The sequence below is a fragment of the Falco peregrinus genome, chromosome 4, assembly GCF_023634155.1.
Source record: "Falco peregrinus isolate bFalPer1 chromosome 4, bFalPer1.pri, whole genome shotgun sequence".
Lineage (NCBI taxonomy): Eukaryota > Metazoa > Chordata > Aves > Falconiformes > Falconidae > Falco > Falco peregrinus.
This window is the reverse complement of record NC_073724.1, coordinates 63,579,523-63,601,695: the sequence shown is the minus strand read 5'-3', so window position 1 is coordinate 63,601,695 and position 22,173 is coordinate 63,579,523. Positions and strand designations below refer to the sequence as shown.

The 22,173-nt window shown below is 38.1% G+C and overlaps 1 protein-coding gene across 2 annotated transcripts in view; it reads left to right on the top strand.

Annotated features, from left to right (window-relative positions):
- Nucleotides 1-22,173, top strand: part of ITGBL1 (integrin subunit beta like 1) — a 145,268-nt gene that overhangs the window by 44,204 nt on the left and 78,891 nt on the right. For both annotated transcript variants that reach the window (XM_055803050.1, XM_055803049.1), the window contains 2 exons: nucleotides 17,540-17,686; nucleotides 21,398-21,520. In XM_055803050.1, the coding sequence (XP_055659025.1) occupies nucleotides 17,540-17,686; nucleotides 21,398-21,520 (270 nt within the window). The remainder of the gene's footprint in view (nucleotides 1-17,539; nucleotides 17,687-21,397; nucleotides 21,521-22,173) is intronic.

Below are 22,173 nucleotides of genomic sequence, written 5' to 3'. Positions count from 1 at the left end.
ATAAAGCAGAACGATTAGACTTGGGATTGAAACCAGACATGTGAAAAATCAATGTGAGTTTTGCCATTGACTTCAGCAGCCCAGTCTCTTCTGTTTCCTTCTTTGCTTACAGGATTCATTCTGTATGTTGTCTTCCATTCCTTCCCAGCTACCTAATCTAAGAAGGAAGTGCACAGTGCAAAATGTAGGGACAAGACCACTGATTGACATGACCTGAGTGTAAAGACAGAGCCTGTATCACTCTGCCACATGAACACCTTGGGAACATTAGCTAAACTCACTTGTCTTACATGTTTTCCAGTATGTTTTATTCCCTATCTGTAAAGCATGGGTGATTTTTTATTCCCCATGATTTTTGGACATTGTGAATGTAAATGTCTACAAAACACCTAGTAGTAGATTATGTGGCAGTGGAAATATATAAATACCTGAAATTAAAATAATTCAGGACTTCACCTGAAATTATTTCAGAACTTTGAGATTTATTTCGCCCTCTGCTTCATACTTCATCAGGAATGGAAAATGTTGTTCAATTGTTTGGATTGATGTATTTTTTTCCCTAAATTCATTACTTAATCAGTGCTAAATTTAAATGTACATCAAGGAGAATAATATAAAGGGGCTGATTAGTTCAATTATACCACCCACACCTAGAAATAATCTTATTACACTAGGAATCTGAAACAATGTTTTAAAATCAAAGAAAACAATCTGTTCACCTTTTATCCATTATGTTCTTCTAGTTTCAGATATTTCTGTGATTTATTTCAAACTAAGGAATAAAAATAGCATTCATTTCAGTTTGCCATGAATTGCAGTCTCTGGTATTTTAAAAATGTATAATACTGTGCTGATTACTCTTTGTTTAAAAGGATGGTAATCTGTGCGTACTATCGCAGTTGGAGGCCTGCGATAGTTCCCACCTGCCAGCTATTTTCTCACTGTATCTCTGGGCAAGTAGTTTTTCATTTTGCTTTTTAAGTTATCTGACATAAAGAATAACTAATATAATAATGCCTACTCTGCAAAAGCTGGGCATTACTTCGCCTGCCCCTACATTGTTTGACCATGCCTTTTACAGAAAGGTCTGAGCATATTCACCCACTCAATTCTAGCAATGTACCTGACAAACTTAAGTATAGGAGCCTATCCATCTTCCTGAAATGTTTACATTGGTTTCAGACTCTGCTGTGCAGATCTGTGAGGGGCTATGGATTGTATGTAAAGTTTTCACAGAAGGCAACTGAAGAAATCAGGTTCTAATATATATTAGACAAAATAGATGAGTTTTCTGAAAAGGATAACATGTTAGCTGGAAATATATCTGGGGCTCTGTAGTCTGTAAAGCAAGAATAATGTACATCCTGGTATAGACTTTTTTACTCCGAGAAATAAGCAGGCCTACTTGAGATCTGAATCAAACCAACCCACTTGCTGGAGCCACCTCTCCCTCCCTTTGACTATAGACAAGCTTAGGGTGATCCAGCTTTTAACTTAACCAAGGAGCTCAAGTGCATTCTTTTCCATGGGAAGAATTGAAGGGCCTTGTAAGAATTAATAATACTCAGATACCAGGCTAATCTAAAGTGCTTTTGTAATCCTCTCTAAATGTATATCTGCAGAAAAGTAACAGAGTTTTTTTTCTTCATCTCCTCCCTGTCCTTCTCCCTGCCAGTCTCCCTATTTGCAAAGAAGATGCAATGGTTTGCTAAGGAATCCTGTTTTGAATACTTTACTCCTTCACCGATCATCCTGTTACTCCACTTCCTGAGGTCTCCTGACTGAATCAAGTCACTGGATTTAGAACATTTTCAGAAGCCAGGATGCTATTGATCCAGAGCTGACCTTTTTTGAAGACTGACTGTAGTTGCAATATATTTTAGCCTTCCATCTCTGTTAGGTTAGGGATAAAATTTCCCAAATACCATACAGGATGTTTTGGAAGGTAAAGTCTATTTTAGTTTCAGTAAGAAGCCAGTGCATAACCTGGTAAATTGGCAAGACTGTATTTTTGAGACTGTGATAAAAACAGGGGGTGCTGCAGGAGGTTTGGCTGGACTGTAGAAACTGTCAACCTGAGGCATGTTCTAGGAAACAGGATCCATCTATATTTTGCTGAACTTTAGATTCTTCTTAAAGCTTATAAAGAACCCCACAGTCTCTGAACAGGTTAAAAGTTCACAAATGTTTATTTTTTTCTACAAGCATAGGGAAAAAATTAGAGAGTATTGAGATGATTAATGTTTAAAAAGCAAGGGAAGAAAATCCTAATATGTAGCAGTACAATGGGGGAAGAGTATAGCCAAAATAAATTTCAAGAAGCCTTTATTTAACATTTGGCACTGCTCAAAAGAGTGGATAAATGTGGACACAACTTAATGTGCTCAGAATTATATTTCACTTTTGACCCATGCACTTCATTGGAATGCCAGGGTCTGGCCCTCTTATATGTCCTTGGTGGTCAGATATTTTCAAAACTTTCTAAAATGAGATTTTAATGCACCTGTGTCATCCGTCCCTGTGGTCCATCTGTGTCCATCCGTGTTGTCCCCTGTGCCCCTCCCCAATAAAGGGTTATTGAAATTGTATGCAATGCTCAGTTTATTTTTAAATGTTACTGCAAGCTAACACATGCTTGAATACTCTGGTTTTATACAACTCTTCTTTTTGTAATGAGTTTCCCCCTTATACTAACAAAAGTGTTGGGGAGGTTAGTGACTCAGTTTCAGGGATTCCCAGCTGGTATTTAACAATTTAAATCTATGCTGTGACAAGCTATGGAACTGTTGTTTCCCATTTATATTTTCTGTGTCAAGTGCACATCTGCATTGTTTTGAAGAGTAAGGAACCTGATTTCCTTCAAGACACAAATCTCAAGGAAACAGTTGATGGTATTTATGAATTTGGCTTAGGGATTCATAAATTACTAGACAACTTCCCTGTTTAATCAAAGGACTGAAAAATATATTTTTTATTTAAATCTGAGGAAACTCATTAACTTTGTTTATGCTTTCTTGTTGAGATGCTGCTGTGCAAAGCACACACACAAAGAATTTATTTTAAACTAAGCTTTTTAACAAAAGCTTTGAAAAAAATATGCCAAGTATATCCCTTAATTTGCTACATACGTAAAAAGACCATGAAATAAAATTGTCATCCATTCCAATTAAATAACTGTACTTACAATGGTTGTAATTTATGTTTTGTAAAGCATATACACAACTTTGATAACAAATATTAAAAATTAATCTATCATCGATAGATAACACTAAATTTCGTTATTTCAGATAAGACAGTACGTCTTCTAGGAGTTGCTTGGTTTGAAAAAAGTCCTTGGATCACCAGTCTGTCATTCCTCAAGCATGGTTACTGAGTAATGATAAGTTTTCATGATACTACTAAATTTCACTGAAGTGTAGTCAATTTGGGAGGCTCGTAGTTGTTTTATGAATGTGTCCCCTTCTCTCCCCTTCATCTCACTATTCGAAGGAGATGTAGCATGAACTTATTAACTTCTGACTCAATGGTGGCTGTATGGTCATCAAAGAGGCTTTGTGCAGTGAGTTGGCTTGAACTGGGCATAGGTTCTCCTGTGTGCAGCTCGTGTACAGATTGTGCCAGGCTTGTCATTTTGACCTTTTGGGCATTGGGTTTACCATGCTGTTGCTGTAAATAATATCTAGGGCTTATTTTTGTACTCTCTGGAGCTGTCTTACCTAGCTGACTTGTTTCATGTAATATTTATGTACTGGCATGTTTACTGTGAGCTTGTTTGAGCACTGCTAACCAGCAAATTGTAGAAGGTCTGGGGTTTTTTGGAGAAGGCTACAGAGAATTATAACCTGTGCTAGAGTTTGTTACGTATCGCAGTAACAAAGGCACTCCGACTCCATAAGGTATTGTTTAAGATACCTTTTACTGAAAATTACACAAGAAGGAAGAAGGGGACAGCACAGATAATCTTATGTCTCTTCAGAGGCTGACAACATTCAGTTGTGCAGCATCAGATGGACCTCTAATCAGGGCACAGCAGGCTGCCTGGATCCTCTCTGTGCTGAGGTTCACCAGCGTTACAGCCTTCAGACCTCTTACAGGATTTTCGTAGAAGTGACACTGTGGGTCATTTTGACTGTCAAGCAAAAGGATGTTCACAGGAGAACTTTAAGACACTCAGGCGGCACACTGGCCAGGCACTGCGGGTGAGCCTGGCCACATATTTCCTATGTGGCAAATCGAATGTTGCTACTGCTAATCTGGGCTCACCCTGTCCTGAAAGTAAAGTTCATGGCATCAGTCTGTGCTCTATTTAGTCTGCAGTACCAGCTGCACTCATTTTGAATGTGTAATGTGTATAACATAATTTTACCCCTAAATAACTTTCTGGTTATTTTTTTTTTCCATTGAGCTGATACGCTGGTAACTTTTGAAGTTAGTTTATACTTAACTGGATATATTTTAGCCATATGATCTTTAGCTAACTCTTCAGTTTAGTAACTAAGCTTTTAAGGTTTAGCTACAAATGTCCCATTAATGCTCTCTTCCTTCAGTACCCAGTGATAAACTAAAAGCAGCACTTCCCACAAAATGTCTTCTAGGATCGAGGGTTTAGAAACCCTGACCTCATTGCAGTGAGTGCTTGCTGATGTTACATGGACAATTCCCTCAGCAGGCGGTTTGCACTCTCTGCGACAGCTCTGTCTTGAGGAAATGTGAGGAGCACCGGGGCAGCCCCAGCCATCAGCCCTGGGCACCTCCCTGAGGATGAGCTGGATGCGGGCCCGACGGTGGGCCCGGCTCAGGGGGCACATGGCCCGGCGGGGCAGGGCTGCGGGGAGCTGGGGTGGGGGGACATGGCCCAGCGGGGCAGGGCTGCGGGGAGCTGGGGTGGGGGGACATGGCCAGGTGGGGCAGGGCTGTGGGGAGCTGGGGTGGGGGGACATGGCCCAGCAGGGCAGGGCTGCGGGGAGCTGGGGTGCAGGGCACATGGCCAGGTGGGGCAGGGCTGCGGGGAGCTGGGGTGGGGGGACATGGCCCGGCGGGGCAGGGCTGCGGGGAGCTGGGGTGGGGGGACATGGCCCAGCAGGGCAGGGCTGCGGGGAGCTGGGGTGGGGGGACATGGCCCGGCGGGGCAGGGCTGCGGGGAGCTGGGGTGGGGGGACATGGCCCAGCGGGGCAGGGCTGCGGGGAGCTGGGGTGGGGGGACATGGCCCGGCGGGGCAGGGCTGCGGGGAGCTGGAGACCGGGGCCTGCTGCAGTATTGACAGGGCAGGGGTCTGACAGGCCAGGTGACTGACATGGGGACCTGGGCCATGGGCAGGGTGGAGGCAGCCCTGGGAGGCTGGGCATGGACAGGGAGGGCTGCTGGTGCCCTCAGGGCCCTGTCAGGCTCACAAAACTGCTGAAGGAAATAAAAACATTGCAGGGGAGGAGAACCCAGAGGCTTTTACTGTATGCATGGTTACCAATGCTTGACCAGAGCAGACTCTCAAAGCTCTACAGGACACTGGAAAGGGAAGCATGGCATTTGACTAGGTGAATAGAGGCAATATCCGTAGCACCACCACCTGGCTGCAGCTCTGTAGACCAGCACATTGGCACTGCTGGCAGAGGGGATAGCAGGGAATTTTTGAACGAAACAGGATTTAACTGGAAACCTTACTTTTGTTGAATCCAAAAGGAAAAAGCTTCCCTCAAAGTGCTTTTCAAAGAGCTTTGTGAAAGAGCTTTTCTCAAATGATAACCACCAAATGTTAGATTTTCAGGTCACCACCATCGATATCTGAGACCAGAAGCATTAGGAGTCCTTTGTCTTTGGGACTAACATCCACAGATGGAAACCTTGAGAGCTCCTATCCAAACACAGCTTCCAAGGTTTCCAGACTTATTGGCAGACAGCTGAAGAGGTGAAACTGTGGACGTCCACAGGTTTTCATGGGCTTCTTTCCCATGCCCATGGGAGTCTAGAAGTCCTTTGATGGTTTGACTTAAATGAAGCAGCTGTGGGGCAGGCCTTTGGAGGGTACAGTTGTTAAGAAAATTATATGCTGCTTTTTTTGAAAATAAAAACCCTGCAGCATTTGTGGGTCTTTTTGAGATAGTGGTGGTGAAGTCAAGCGTCAACTCACAGGCAGTCAGGAATTGTCCTTCAGTCACTTTTGGAGCATCACTTTTGGGCTTATGGAGCCCAAAGGTCATGTGCAACCACAAACCATGGAAGGAGCCAGCGAAGGGTATCTGGGGCAGCATTTGCTAGTGAACCCAGAGCATACACCAAACTGGCTGAGACTCAGGAAACAGGGTTGTGCTGGTTTTGGCTGGGAGAGTTAATTTTCTTCATAGTAGCTGGTACAGGCGATGTTTTGATTCTTAATGAAAACAGTGTTGATAATGCAGAGATGTTTTTGTTACTGCAAAGCAGCACTTGTGCAGCATTTAGGCCTTTTCTGCTCCTCACCCAACCCCTCCAGTGAGCAGGCTGTGGGCGACAAGGAGCTGGGAGGGGACACAGCCAGGACAACTGGTCCCAACTGACCCAAGGGGTATCCCATACCATATAATGTCATGCTCTGCATATAAAGCTGGGGGAAGAAGGAGGAGGAGGGCATGTTTGGAGTGATGGGATTTGTCTTCCCAAGTAACTTACATGTGATGGAGTCCGGCTTTACTGGAGGTGGCTGAACCTCTGATGGGAAGTGCTGAATGAATTCCTTGTTTTGCTTTGCTTGCATGCGCAGCTTTTGCTTTAGCTATTAAAATGCCTTTATCTCAACCTACGGGTCTTCTCACTTTTACCCTTCCTATTCTCTTGCCCACCCCTACACAGGGGGAGCGAGTGAGTGGCTGTGTGGGGCTGATCTGCCAGCTGGGGTTAACCATGACAGTCCTAACAACAGCCATTTCAGCTCTTGAGCATAGTAATATAAACATGAACTCACTGGGTTTGTAAATCATTCTTTTCCACAAGAAAAGTTTTTAGAGTGTCTACAAGTTTTATTGTCTACATACATAGCTAAATATGTGAAGCTTTGTATTTTTTTCCTTCTCTGCAAGTTATTTCATGAAAAGGAATTGTTCATGTCTCAGCTATAATTTTGTTTGATGTGTGCAGTATCTGTACACAAGTCTGCATTGGAAAAGCAACATATTGAAAAGCGGCCTTCTAGAGAAGCCAAGGAATACTTGCTCTGTGTATTAAAAGATCTTCCTACTTAAAAGTTGATTATTTTTGTTCTTCAAAAAAATGAGAAACCATTTGGTTAAAAATAAGTAAGGAATCTTTCACAGAACCACTGAATTATTAATGGAAACCTTGAGTCTAGACTGTTTTGATGGATAAAACTAATTTCTCTCTGTCTCCCTGAGATATTTATATCATCTGTCTAAACAGCATGAATCACATTTAAAATTATATCAACTTGTGCCACCTCAGGGGTAACAAACTGGAGCTGATTCAACTGAGTGTTGCTTTCCTTGATTTTAATTATTCACGGTATCTAATTGATTTTTATTACAACTGACTTTGTTCACTTTACAGGGAATTTGAATTCATAGCCAAGGGGGGGAGAAAGGAAATGCTACTAATTACCGGTATAATTTCTTTCCTTATATTTTGTACCTTTTTAATACAGGTAGAGGAAAAATGCATATTGTCTTTGATTTTTAAAGTATGTGTATGTACATAGACACAAACTTATTTATACTAATTACACATATGCAGTAATAAAACATGCAGTTTTTTACATATATAGATGTGGGGCTTATGTACTCTTCATGTAAGAGACTTCAGCTATGAAAAAAAATTTGGCCTCAGAGTACTGTCTATTACATAAAAGTGCTAAAACCTTGTGTTGCAAGTGGAAAGAATGAAAACATGAAATTTTCATGTCTTGCACATTATTTTTTCTAAATATTAACCCAAAAAAGATTTCAGAATTTGCCATGAGATGAACTTCCAAAACAATGTTTTAAGTCAACTCAAACCTTTTGATATTAAAAAAGAAATATTCCATATTATACAATTTTCATTTGTTTGCTGAAAAGCTTGGTTTCTAATGCCTTCTTTGGAGTTTAAGCAGAAGCAGGATGGAGGTGTAGAAAGGGCTACACAACCATAATACCTGATACACAAAGTTGTGTGCAGAGAAATTTTAAGAGCACGGGAGACAATCTCACCTACATCTGTTTCTTGCTGTGACTGATCTTCAGTACTTCATAGAACACTGAGAGAGAAAAAAAATTTAAAAAATTAAGGTGATGGACCATGTAACAGAGCAAAAGTCCTCCCTGACCTCTTTCAGAAATTGTTGTTCTGAAGTTCTGAAATACAGAATTAGTGTGTATTAAAACCAACCTATGACCAGTATGTGTCATTAAAGTCTTTTATAAGCATTACTGTAATTTAAATTCTAGTCTTGGCAGTGGAATTGCAATTGACAGTAAATGTAGTTTTAAATTTCAAGACTAAGTAAAATCATGTATGATGACTTCTTTAGATAGAGGAAGATAACTGTAGTTTCAGCAGTGAAGAGTATTTCTTTTATTCCCCTCCCACCCCCCCCACCCTCCAACTTAAAGAAATTAAGTAAAAATTTTAATTCTTTAAACACGGTCTGATGTTTTTATCTTCCTGAAATAGTTTTCTATCAATATTCTTTAATTAGTTTTAATGTCTATAATACCTTCTGGGGGCCACATTTTGATTTTTTTTTAATTTCAGTTTAATTTTTTAGTCTATTTCCATTTCTAAAGATACTGATTTTAATGCATTGTTTGATCTGATCCATACTTTCTTATTTCTGTTAGTGAAATAACAATTTGTATCTAATGAGACCACATTACTTACAGATCATGTATGATGCTTACACAAACTTTGTTTTCTTAAATTCTGCAAATCTCCAAATTTTGTGACTACTTTAAAATAAACTCATTCGCTTTACTTTAGAATCAAACTCAGGATATGTTTAGAAGATTTTGAAACTATGTTATTCACATTGACTCAAGTGATGCAGAATGCACCAAAGTATTAAGTTCCTTAGGTCAACATGAAACAAAAGAGGTTATTGCCTGAAGTAGTATTGCAGAGCATGTATAACAGAAATATCCATTACACTTAGTTGATTTATAACCTGAAAATTAGATAACATCAGTAGTCACACCCACCACTGGCATATTTTTTTACATTTTAATGTGGGTTCTGATTGATTTTTTCTCTTTAGAACACTATTGAGTATTTGTTTACTAAAACATGTGGTAAACAATCCCTGCAACATGTAGCACAAGTGCAATAGGATTTTGGGGTGTGTGTGTGTGTGTGTGTGTGTGTTTTGGTTTGGTTTTGGTGTTGGTTTTTTTTTTTGCTTTATCTACTAGAGGGCTTTTCCTTAAGAAGTATATACAGGAGTTTGGCTTGTTTTTATCCATACCTCTGTTTGAGTTATGATTTAACACCATGTGATGGTTTTGTTGTTAAAGTCCATCCAGTAATAACTAAATCACGATTATTTGTCACCACTTCTTGTTTTAATTCTGAAAATCCATTTCAGATGGACTTAGAGGAGTGGGAGAATCCAGTCACTGAAGAGTGCTGAGAGACAAACCATGTAATAGATCCTGTGTGCTCTTGTCACAGTGACTCAGTCACTCTCTCAAGATGCCTAAATGCTAGTGCTGAATGTTTGTATCTGTTGTTCTGGGATACTTCAAGGTCTGGATACTCTAAATAAACACAGAGAAATGGGCTTAATGTAAGAACATCTAAGTTGGTTTTTTTTTTAGTTTTTAACAACCTTTTGAGAAATAAATAAGATTAAGTTTCTTTTCCTCCCTAAAGGCCTCTGGACTTACTCTGTTGCTTTGAAAATCTCTGATGCAGTTCTTATTAGGGCTGTGTTTTGTTGATAAAGGGGCTTCAGTGGCAAATTTGGCTGGAAATGTTCTACTACCATTAAGCAGCTGTTTTCTCTCAATTTTCCCCCCCCCCCCTTTTTTTTTTTTGAGGTCTTTCTAAATTCAGAACTGTCCCTTTAAACAATCTCTAGTTTAGCCTCATAGTATCAGCATAGAGAGAGAAGGAAGTAATTGTGATGTGAAGGAAGAGCCAGTATTTTTGTGAAAACCCCAGCATTGCTGAACCTAATTTCAGTAGGGACAAAATCCCTAGGGTATGCTATAGGCTCTAGATGTCTGGCTTTCATCGGAAGTAACACAGCATAAACAACCAAGTCTCCAACCTTAAAGAGAGATTCATTTCAAGCATACTGACATAGAAAAAAAGGTAATGATACCAACTTTTCAGAAACCACAAGTTCTTCAGAAACTGCAACTCCAACAGTTCTGAAAAAGATTCAGAAATATGCTTCAACTAAATGCAAGGCATAGTTATTGCGAATCTCAAATGCAGCTAAACAGAATAGGCCATTTTGCTAATCTTACCCTCGTGTAATCTGAAATACTTTCACTAGCTTTACATTTGTATAATGTAACAGAACCTGCTTCATTAGCTGCAAGAAAGCAAGTCCTGCAGTTGGAAAGAACTATTACAAACATCTTCACTGTGCTGGTCTAGGTTGAAAGGGTAGAACAACGCTTTAATTTTTACTTTCCCCAAATTTTCAACTCTTATAACCCAATCATCCTAGCTAACATCCCAATCTAAAGAGGGAATCCATAATAACAAATTCTTCATATTTCTTCACCTATTTCATGAAGTGTTTTTTAGATTTGAAAAGTACTTCATGAATCACTCAGTGGTTGCTAAAAATGAATAGTAATGAGCCCAATTCAATTATCATACCAGCTGCTGATTTCCTTCTGATGGCTGACTTTATGCTATAGAGAGGAATTCTTATGCTAATTCTCACCTGTCTGTAGCAAATTGATTCCATTCCCATTTTAAAATGAGGACTGCCCTCAGTTGTGTTCTTACATAGAATAATTGGGGTTTAGTTATCAAAAATAAGTGACAGTGAGGACATCTGAGTGTATTTTAATGTCTGGTCAAACAGCCTGGATCTTTGTACTCCAATAAGAGACTTAGTTTGCAGCGAGAGTTACTGTGCTATAACTAATGCTGCACAAACACATTCACGGGTATTTTACCAAAGGCAGTATCTCCAATCGTGTTGACTTAAGGAGCCAAGATTTTTTTAAGAGCTTGGTCCTTTCAGTTTAACAAGCATATGATTATAGTTTCACAATTGCCCCTAGACAGGGAGTGCTCTTTTCACCTTACTGAGAAAAAGGGTGAATGTAATTTCAAAGATACTTTACCTTGTTGGTTTGTGGGGTTTTTTTGGTGTGTGTTTGTTTTTCAAACTAGCTATCCTTCATCATGCATAACATCTGAAAGCTCTCAAACCCCAAGAAATTTGTCCTTACCAAAAATTCTCTGACAAAGTTCATTTTCAGCTTTATAAAGAAGATAATTTGAGCTCATTTCTTGGAGCCCTGGTGTTGTTGTCCTGTGCCAGAGATTATCCAGAAAATGGAAGATCCAAGAGTTGAATGCAGTCACCCTTCTGTCAGTTTGAGCTCTTAACCTCAAGATCAGTCTTTTCTTATTTTTCTTTTCTGCTAAGTGTTTTGAAGGGGTCTGCATTTTTATGTCCCACCATTGCACAGTAGAAAAGATAATTACAACACATAGACATGCATATATATATTCACGCACGCTCTTAGTAGGTAATAAACCAAGTCATTTGTTTTGACTGTTTGCATTGCCTATGGAATGTTTAACCACTAGGATGTAGCAGAGCTTTCAGCCATAGTGAACATTAGTATGAAACAAAAAAATCAGCCAAAACTGCTATGAAGTGAAGAGAATCTTTTCCAGTGGGAAGCACAGAAATAGGAATAGCACTGCTCAGTGCTACAATTTCTGTAGGCACATAGAGATGGAAGCAATGTTCAAATTCAGTTTCTGGTTTACCCAATAATTACGTAATATAATTGTTTTCATAAAGTGATGGAGTTTAACCTATATTTAAGCTGATATCCTCCTTTTATATTCAAAGTGCTTCAGAATATTTTAAACCTGACATAGATTATTGTGTAGATCAGTGAAGCAAAAGAAAATAAATGAATGAATCCTTATTTGCATGTATACATGTCTAGTGATACACCAAAGTTCCACCAGTTAAGTGTGTGTATCCTATTCAATCATTGTATGCTTTCCAGTAGTTTAGTGAAGAAAGGCAGCCAACCTCTGAGGACTATTCAGCCTACACAGGACCTGAGTCACTCTGCGGAAGTGCCTGTCTCTCTTGATGGATTACAGCTGGATCACAGTGAAATCAGGCTTCCAAGTTGGTCCTTTGAATACATACAGTTCAGATGTGGATTCAGAACTTTTGTCAGAGATTTTACCTTTATGTCTTTACTCTTGGACATGCAAGAGTATGCAAAGGTATGCAAACATTTAGTAGAAAAATAATTTGTAGAATGCCCTTAGAATCATGAGATGTTTTAGTTCCTAGCCTATTGCAACTTTGCAAGTAACTAAAATTCTTCAAGTGTTTTCCCTGCAAAACTTGACTCATTCTCTGGAGTTTTAGAGACCGAATGGTAATTTTCCAGCATAAATTTGACTCATGACCATTTTACATACATTGTGTGTAGCATTTCAAATGCAGGTTTACTGCCATTTTTCTGTTCCTACCGATATATCTTCAACGGGTACTGTAGATGAACTGTAGAGGAATTGTAGAGGAATGAAGGCAGGTTAAATAACATTGATAATATACAGCTGTGGGCTGGCTGCAGGGGTGGCAGGTTGGGTGACGTGGATAATGTGCAGCTGTGGCTGGTTCCTGCTAAGTAAATAGCTCTAAGGGGTATGGAAGAGGGGTACTGAATGAAGAGAGACCTGGGAAAAAGCAGAGGGAGGAGAGAGAGAGTGCCCTGGATGTAGGGGAGAGAAGGAGAGGTCCCAGGAAAAGAAGGGTGCCTGGATGAGGAGAGGCTGGCTGGAAGAGGAGCCTGGAGAAGGAAGAATCTGGATGCAGCAGAGACAAGAAGCAGGGTGGACTGGCCTGAGGAGGATGAAGAAACAGCATGGACAGCAGATGAACTTTTGAAACCTTGTGGGGGATTGGTGGCTGTACTGGGGCAAGGTGTGGGAGCTACTTATTGAAGTTATCTGGTATGGGGTGGTAAAAGCCTTGTTGCAGCTGCCTAGTTTTGATAGTGCTGTGACAGGGTACAGCTCAGACTCTTTTCAGCTAAAGACTTAGTCACACTATCTTTCCAGGGCTGACATACGTATACGTACATTCAGGCTATTTTTTCCAGCTAGGGAGGCCATAGCCTATGGCATGCTTTTCTTGCCCCTGGTGTGTGACCCTGTGCTTTGTATTTCTACTTTCAATCCACTTTTATTACTTCAGTCCTTCAGACGGTCAGTCTTCTGTATTTTCCATCTTCACCTTTCTACTGAGGGCTTATGGGTTTGCATCACTGGGAAATGTTAGCGTACTCTGAATTTTTGTATCAGTAAAACACATTTGCTTCCAAAAGCTTCCTTTGAAACACCACCAGTAATCATCTATCCCAGTAATATCCCTTTTGGTCCTAATGTTTTTTTCCTTCCCTTAAACCAAGCTGTGATTCTTTTACATTTCTGGAGTACCTTATCCAGATTTTTTTTTCTTCTAAGTGACATGTTATGCAATATATATGATCATATTAACTAGATTTCCTGTGTTCCTTTTCTTAAAATTCTGGTTATCTTATGAAGATAGATGCCAGGTTAATTTGGCATAATGATAGTATTATTTTGGGATAAAGCTGTTATTCATTATATTCCATTTTTCATTACCTCACTGTCTCTAGCTATACAATGTTTCATAATTTGTTTCAAATCCTTGCACATCTTATGAGGTCAGGGCCACTTGTTTTTATGTTGCCTGGATCATGTACATCCCTTTTTCTTAAAGGAAAAAAAGTTAGCTTGCTTATTTTTCAGGTATTTGATTGCCCGCTTGATAGATTCATTAAAAGTCTTTGTTATTAAAGTGGCCTTCCATGCACAAGTATTTTAAGTACTCTTGAGTGGAGATTATGGGGCCTCGCCCTCCTAGTCTAGACACTTCCTTAAAAACAGTTTTATGTCTTTGTTTTGTTCTCATCTTAGATGAGCAATTTTCATTTCCACAGCCTGTATCATTAGCCACACTGCATTTGCCACTGTAGTCAACATCCACATAGTAATTTTATTTTGGACTGTCTGTAAAATATCTTTAGTCTTAACTGCTCTTTGCTGCTTGGTGAAGCCACTCATTTTCCTGTTTTCGTTTTATATGGATGATGAAAGTACATTTTGGTACTTGTAATTATGCAAGATCTGACCCTGCCTAACATTTTCTATTCTCACTTTCTCCTTATATTTTCTGACATCTGACAGTTTTCCTTGCATATTAGTTTCATTTTCCACCCTACAAGGTTTTTGCAGACTCCACATACACTCTCTGAGGTGACTGCTCATCTAGTTGGAAATGGAGCCCTTTGTTATAAAAGGTTTTTCGACGTGTTTGAAGTGGTATGTTTTTCACAGCCCACTGCCACAAGTCATAATCTTAAACAAATTCTAGCACTTCCTTGAGTCACATTATGTCCCTTATTTTCTGTTTTTTTTTTAAAGTTAATTTCTGATTTATTTATGTTTAGCATTTATTCATGTTACAGACATTTAAAACAAAATTGAATGTGTTATCATTTACTCTGAGGTACAGCTTTCCTGACCAACTATTTAGTACGGTCTTGTAGCTCACTCTTATGTGATGTGTCACATCCTCAGATATCTGGGGCTACCCCTTATGGGAAGAATTTATTTTCTGAGAAGTTACAATATCACCTCACAGTTTTCATAGTTCTATTTACTCCTTAGTTAGTATTTTATAATATATAATTTCTGAATAATAAAGACATTTATATACAACAAAAGGGATCCTACACAAACCTTTCTGAAAGGAATCTGAAACCAATTAGAAAGTTTCGTACTCTAATCTTCTTACACCTTATCACATACTTGGTTTGTAGTTCATCATATCACTATTTTTACCATGAGATTGCTACATGTGAATGTGGGAAGTAAACAAGAGGAGAATTGTATGTCAGACTGACTTGTGGATCTACTGCATCATCTGTGTGACAGAGAAGATACAGTGAGTTATACAAGCTATCACAGGCAGTTTTATGGCCTTCTACACTTCAATATAGTCCTCTCACCAAAATTTTTGGTCAGAATATTGCCATTGCTTTACAATTAAAAAAATATTAAATTGGCAAAATTAGGATACTTTAAGGGTGTGATCAAGGTTAAAATCATTCGTATACTCTTAAAAATCATATTAGTTAAGTACCTTACAGTTCCTTTCAGTTGCATGCAAGAGATCTTCCGTTATTTCTCTGTTTAATTCAGCTAATTTCATTTTTTTGTGTTTTCTTGTGAAATAAAGCCAAGAAACTACTCTGTATAACTGCCTTCATGGAAATCTTTTACTCACTTTCTTTAATCAGGCTGTATGAATGATAAGTGAAATTATTTTTGTCCTTCATGCACCGTATGTTAGATTAGTGCATCTCTGAGAGAGTTTAGTGCTGCTGGACCATCAGTACTAACGAGCAGTGGCTTCTGCCTTACTCTGTCATTTAGACATGGGAGTGGGAAAGTCAGTCCTCCTTTTATTAGAGCATCTTTTCTTCTCCACTAGATGTCAAACTGTTAAATCACAAGAGTGCCTAACATGGAGAATGCACAGTCATTGTGATAAGCAATTCCTGAAAGAAAGGGAAAATATAGGCAGATAGTTATGTATTGTCTTTAGGTTTTTTAAGCTACCCTATGGTTTATCACCATTTTCCAGAATGGCTTATGCTGTCACCTGTCAGTGAAACTGAGTAATCACAAGAGGTTTTTTAAATTTATTTTTATTATATATCCTTGTTCTGGTTTTAATTTTTAGTATATATTATATTTTTATTATATATTTTTATCCTACATTTTTTTTTGTCCTTTACCAACAGAAAGTTATTCAGCAATTTTTAATGTGGTAGCTCCTGTTTTAAAACAAGAAATGACATGATTATCTCATATATTTTTGAACTTTTTTTTTTCAGCTGTTGAACTGTACCTTGTCTTAGGACCATCTTGGAAGGCAAACAAAATTTTATTGAGCTGCAAAAGATACTCCTTTTTCTCATTAGAATTTTCTATTTACAATAGTTACTTAAATTCCTTTTTATTGGCAGAAGACTGGGTGTGTATTATCAGGCAGTTGACTCTAACTGCAAGCAATAGATGCATTTAAAATAGACTGCAATAAGATTCTATTTTTGAGATTTAGTGATTGGAAGGGAATCTTTTTCTGTCAATCAGATATACAAATGGTATTTATTTTAAAATTGAATATTCTAGTTTGAAAGATTTGCATTTTTTTTCACATTTACTACCTAGAATTGTAAATGAATGCTGAAGAACTAAGTGATGGAAATTTGCACCTGGAATTTAATGTGGAACATGACACTTAATGTACAACATGGTATAAATTGTCAGCTAATCTGCATGTTTGGGTATTTTTCAAGAAAACTATAGAATTTTTAAAAACAAACTTTCATTACTTTTATACTTCATGCTATCAGATATATTACAAATATATACACAAATAGTGTGTATATATATACACACAGAGATATATTACATGTATATTAAAAATTTTAAGCAATGTATTATACAACCAACAGAAGGTTGAATATATATGTCCTAATAGATTGAGCACCTGCATTGGTTCTTTAAGACACTTCACACATGGCAAATAATCGTAAGTAAATATAGTCCCGTGAGTATCAAAATATACTACGTTGTCAATATTGTGTCAACATTTAAAGACAAAATTCAGTTTTGCAGCAGGAGCCAAATAGAGTTTAAGTATGTGGGAGAGGGCTGGAGGAACCTGTAGCCAGAGCAGGCTTCAGCAAGAAGGATTTGCACCTCCCAGCAGAGGTAGGAGCTGCAGCTGTTGTTGCATGAGGGAAATACTGCTTGCTGCTGTAGCTGGCCCTCTCCACGTTCCTTTTCATGGGTTGTACCATAATAGCTAATCCTATGTGCATTATATCCTCAGGCTACAGTTTCTAGCAGTTCTTTGCCTACAGCTGGCAAGGAGGTGGATGGAACCTGTGCACTTGGAGTTTTGTTAATAATAATTAACAGTAGACAAATATTGGTATGAGAAAGAGGTGAAAGTAGTAAGAAAGCCCGTTGTTTATACAGGATGTTTTCTGTATTCCTTAAAATAAGAACTCATATATAGACTTACCAAAATTACATACGTTAGATTTCAGTCATAATGATTTCAGATGTCTCCTTATGTTTAAGGGCATATTTATTCACTTCTATTTTTATTGCGTGAGCTACGTTAAGTGAATCTGTTGATCATGTTCATTTAAAACTATAATTGATGGAATCTATTTTAAAAGCTGGATTAGAAAATATCACTTTCTGAATGAAAAAAGGACTTGACACACTCTTTCCTTCCATTGCTAGGCCATGGGAAGTGTGACTGTGGGAAGTGCAAATGTGATGAAGGCTGGTATGGTGAAGCTTGTCAGTATCCAACTACTTGCAATCTTACACGGAAGAAAAGCAATGAAATGTGCAAGAATTCTCAAGATATCATCTGTTCTGGTGCAGGTAAGGTGTCTTTTGTTGCTTTAGAAGGCTTGATGTTCTCCCTGTGTTGAGAATCACTGTAATTTCTTTTCTAATTAGGAATTTTGTAGACTGTTTCAAGAGACTGAGAAATAACTGCATGTATACTAAAATGCTTAATTTTCCTGTAGGCCTGTTCCTGTGTGTATGGTTTGCACTGATTCAGAATGCCTCCTTTAGTACTCTAGTTTATCCATAGCTACTTTAGGTTGATGAAACTGCAGCTGTATCATGTATTTTGTCCACCAAAAGGTTGTGATAATGAGTTTAACACAGGAAGTGATGTCTTTTTTTCTATGTTTGTGCTTTGTTTATAGCATGCAGAAATGTAATTTACAAATATTTTTTCCAGGACATTTATAAGCTGTATAATTTTTTGAGACACTTTTGAGCTGTAACAATCATTATTAAAACAGTTGTGGAAGATCTGCTGAGTCATTTTAAATGGGGTGCTTCCATCTTCACTTTTCTGATTTGGTAACTCTCTTTTCTCTTATCTAATTTTATTACTCATCCTAACTTAAATAGGAAGTCCTTTCCTTAAAAAACTCAGAGGAAAAAGAAACAGCCTTTTAGAACACTTCACTGCAGAATGGTGAAATTTTGAAGGGCATTTCTTACGAGCCAAGGTTTGAGATCAGAAACTGCCTTCCAGTTTTTCCATTACATTGACCTCCAAGTGAGAGAAAGTTTCAAGAACCTCACTTCTGCTCACTGATGCTGGCCTTTAATTTCTTTCTGGATCCATACACTTTCATACAACTAAATTTCTCACAAGGCAGTTGCTGACATGAGCAAAGAACCCAAAGGATTTGTAGGACTTGCTACAGAGAGAGACTAGGATCTCACAAGATATGAAATCAATTTAGCATAAAATTTTAAGCACACAGCATACTGACTAAATGATACGGTTTTTTATGAAACTCATGATTGTTAACAAATGAGACACCTAAATGAGAAATAAGCATAGTTCACTGTGATCAAAGTACTTAAACAAGTACGTTAAGACCTTTTTTCCCCTCTTTCTTTTCTTGGCTATAGGTGGCCCCAGTCTGTTTATCACTGAGTCTTCACAGGTAAACCAACATAGCTGAACAACCACTAAAAGTGGCTAAGAGGGGAGTGTTTGTGAGATCAGGAGAAGAATAAATGGGGTAACTTTGATGGGCTGTAGCCATACACAATTTGTCTTGATGAGATTGCCTTTCAGTCTACTGCCAACATTGCCTTTAGGGTCTGAGCTCTGTTTTTCAATTGCCAAGAAAAGATGGGAAGGGACTGCATGAGCTATTGCAAAACCAGTCCTCCACTGTCACACAGCTAACAATTTATTGGAATTCTTTTTATGAACCGATCAAGATCCACTTAAATTTAACTTTTCTGACTCAACTGTTCCTAATAGCTTGTCAGAGCAACTAGGGCATCCTACCTAAACCAAGATTCTCTGTGTGAGCAATTTCCACCTCTAGTCGATGGCAAGAAATAGACACTTCTGTGATTCACAGTCTGTCTGACCTCTGTAGATGCCCAGTTTGTGAATCAATTTACCTTTTTTTTTTATTTTTTTTCTGTTTGAGAATTACCTGTAAATAAGACAGCTTTCTCAAATTTTTTAATTTGTATTTATTTTTCATGTAACTGTAGCAAATAATTCTAATTCTGTAGGTTATTTATGTTGTATTATCAGTTGTATTGTTATTATCTTATTATATTAGCTCTTGCAAACATTTGTAAATTATACTTTTTTTAGACTGGCCATGTATGTTGCAGAGCCCCATTCTTCTGCTCTTTGTTTGGACTAATATATTTAGTTAAATTTGTACTATACTTGGAATGGTGAAATGTAAAATGGTTTCTGTAAACTAGTTTGTAATATCAGCATTCAAATTATATTTTAGAGGACTTTGTGTCAATAACCATATTTTCTAAAATATATATGGATGTAATGTGAGGCCTATGGGTCTTATGAATTAAGTTCCTTTTTTTTTTAATCTATACTTGCTGGCATAGTGGCACCAGTGAACGTTGAAACAGCTTGTGCAAACTTAGTGACCACAGGGCCCCAGTTAACATGGTATTGCAAGAAGTTCCTACCTTGAGAATTTTAGTAAAGGTGACAGAGGTAGGGAAAAGTGGTGTTTTATATGACGGGAATGGCAATACTTTTGTTTCTACTGTGATTTTGTATTATTTCTGCTTTTTTGCTGTGTAATTCCTTAATATGTTTATTTATGGTTATTGTATGTTGTCATGCATTATGTTCCAAACTGCAAAATACTCAGGAGGTGGAGAAGGCCGTTTCTTGCTTTGCCTTGGCAACTGCATTCCAGGTCAGATAGATTGTCTGAGGGAAAAGGGATTCCGCTTTCACTGGGAGCAACAAAACAACCTTTTTCTGTTTGGAAGGGTGGGTCATGGTAAGAGGCAGCCACTGAAGTGAGGCATAACCTTACTCAAAAGACAAAGAAGCAAATGTGTGACCAGACCAGAGGTGACTGAAGAGAAATCTGTTTACAAACCCATTTTCATCTGTTGCATTGCCGCCTGAGTGCTCTGGCTTTTCCTTATGTCAGAAAGGTTGCTCTTGTGGTTTATGTTGTGAGAGAAACCAACTCTACACTTCCAAAGTATGAGAGTCCTCGGGGTACTTACACTGAGGGAGAATCTCAGGCATACCGATCTTCTTAAACCACTTGCTGGTCTGACATGGTATAAACCCTATCTCAATTGTGACAAACCAGCAAGTGCCTTTATCATAACTCTTAATGTTCTTGCGAGATCTACTCTTTTCTAAGGCATCACCCACAAACCAAAGAAAAATGAGCCCTAAAAGCTTAGATTGGGTCAAAGTCCTGAAATAACAAGATATTATTATAGAGCTTCCTACAATTTTTCAAATGAATGAAATAACATGCAATGTGGTAATCAGTACCACTGGAAAAACATGCACTTCACAGTAAAATTATTGATATGCTATTATAATACCTATGGTTTAATAATGCCATGAATGTATTTCTCTGCAATTAGCTTGTCTGTTGTATAATTAATGTATCACTGTGGTAATTGCTTTCTAACTTGAGTCCTTTTTTCCTGACATCTGATCATAACATCTTCATGCAGCTGTTCCTCACCAATGTTTCCTTCCTTTGATTCCTGGCTCTTTCTCCAAGGCTATACTTATGAAATCTTAATCCTCAGGTGATAATTGTAGAAAAGGAATTAGAGGCTAGAGTGCAAAGGAACTTTGTGAACTTAGGCAAACCCATTTTCAGGTCCTCAGTAGCCGTGCCCTGTTAATCTCAAGAAACATGGCTGTGAAACGGGCTGAAAGCAGGCTTCATTCTGGAGAAGGTGACCAGGTTAAATTTTCTCCTTTCAGTAGGCAGAAGATGTAATTTAAAAAGCTGACTTCATACCTCTGTTGTATGAAGTCAGACGGACAACTCCGGGAGTGAATTTTACTTAGGAAAATATGGTGCTCTTTTTAAAAAACGAACCTCTTGAATGTTGTATCCATTTACAGCTGAGATTGGGCTTTTTGTTGATATAGATTGTTTCTGCATCTGTCTTTATTTGGGTGGGTGATCTTTAGATTTCAGCCTTCTCAAAAATACAGTATGTACCACTTCTGATGGACAAATGAAACTCTTTCCATAAACTGCAGTCATTAAGTACTGTCTTAAATGTTTACAGGCACATGTCAATGTGGCAGGTGTAAATGTGCAAACTCAGAAGGAAATGGACTGGTCTATGGTAAATTTTGTGAATGTGATGACAGAGAATGCATAGATGATGAGACAGAAGAGATTTGTACAGGTATGTATTTTAGTGAGTACAAGAAGAATGGTGAAGATTAATACAGGCTGTTATAAAATCATTTAATTGTGTGAACCTACAAATGCCTTTACCAAATGTATGACTTAAAATAAAAGTATATCTGCAAGAATTTAGTTTGCAAATTGTAAGTGGGAGTTTCAGATGCAAAAAAGAGCTAAGCAGGAGGGTAAAGAATGAAGAAATCCTGAGACAGGATTTTCTTTTGAAATAACAGCAAAGAGGATTATACAAGGTAATTCACTAAAGTAATTCATAGCTTAGTGTGTCTGTCTTTGGTAGAATATAACAAATGTGAATGCTTTGTGGCACAGATGAGAGAAAGATGGAGGACATACATAAAAAAAAAACAAAAGAAAAATAGGTTATTAAGAGTTTTGTCAGGGAAACAAATTAAAAAACAAGAATAAATGTAGGCATTATAAATGCTGTTGCCTATATTACTAGGGAGGCTTGTCCTTGAGCTGGAAGGTGCTACAAGTATTTTTCAAGCTATACAGATGCATACTATGTCTGTATACCTACAGGAGGGTTCAGAACTGCTCTTAGACTATTCATACTTTGATAATAGTCCTTGCTCTGTATGTGTGTATAGAGACAGTACTTATGTAAAATAGCTTCATCTGTCTTTATGC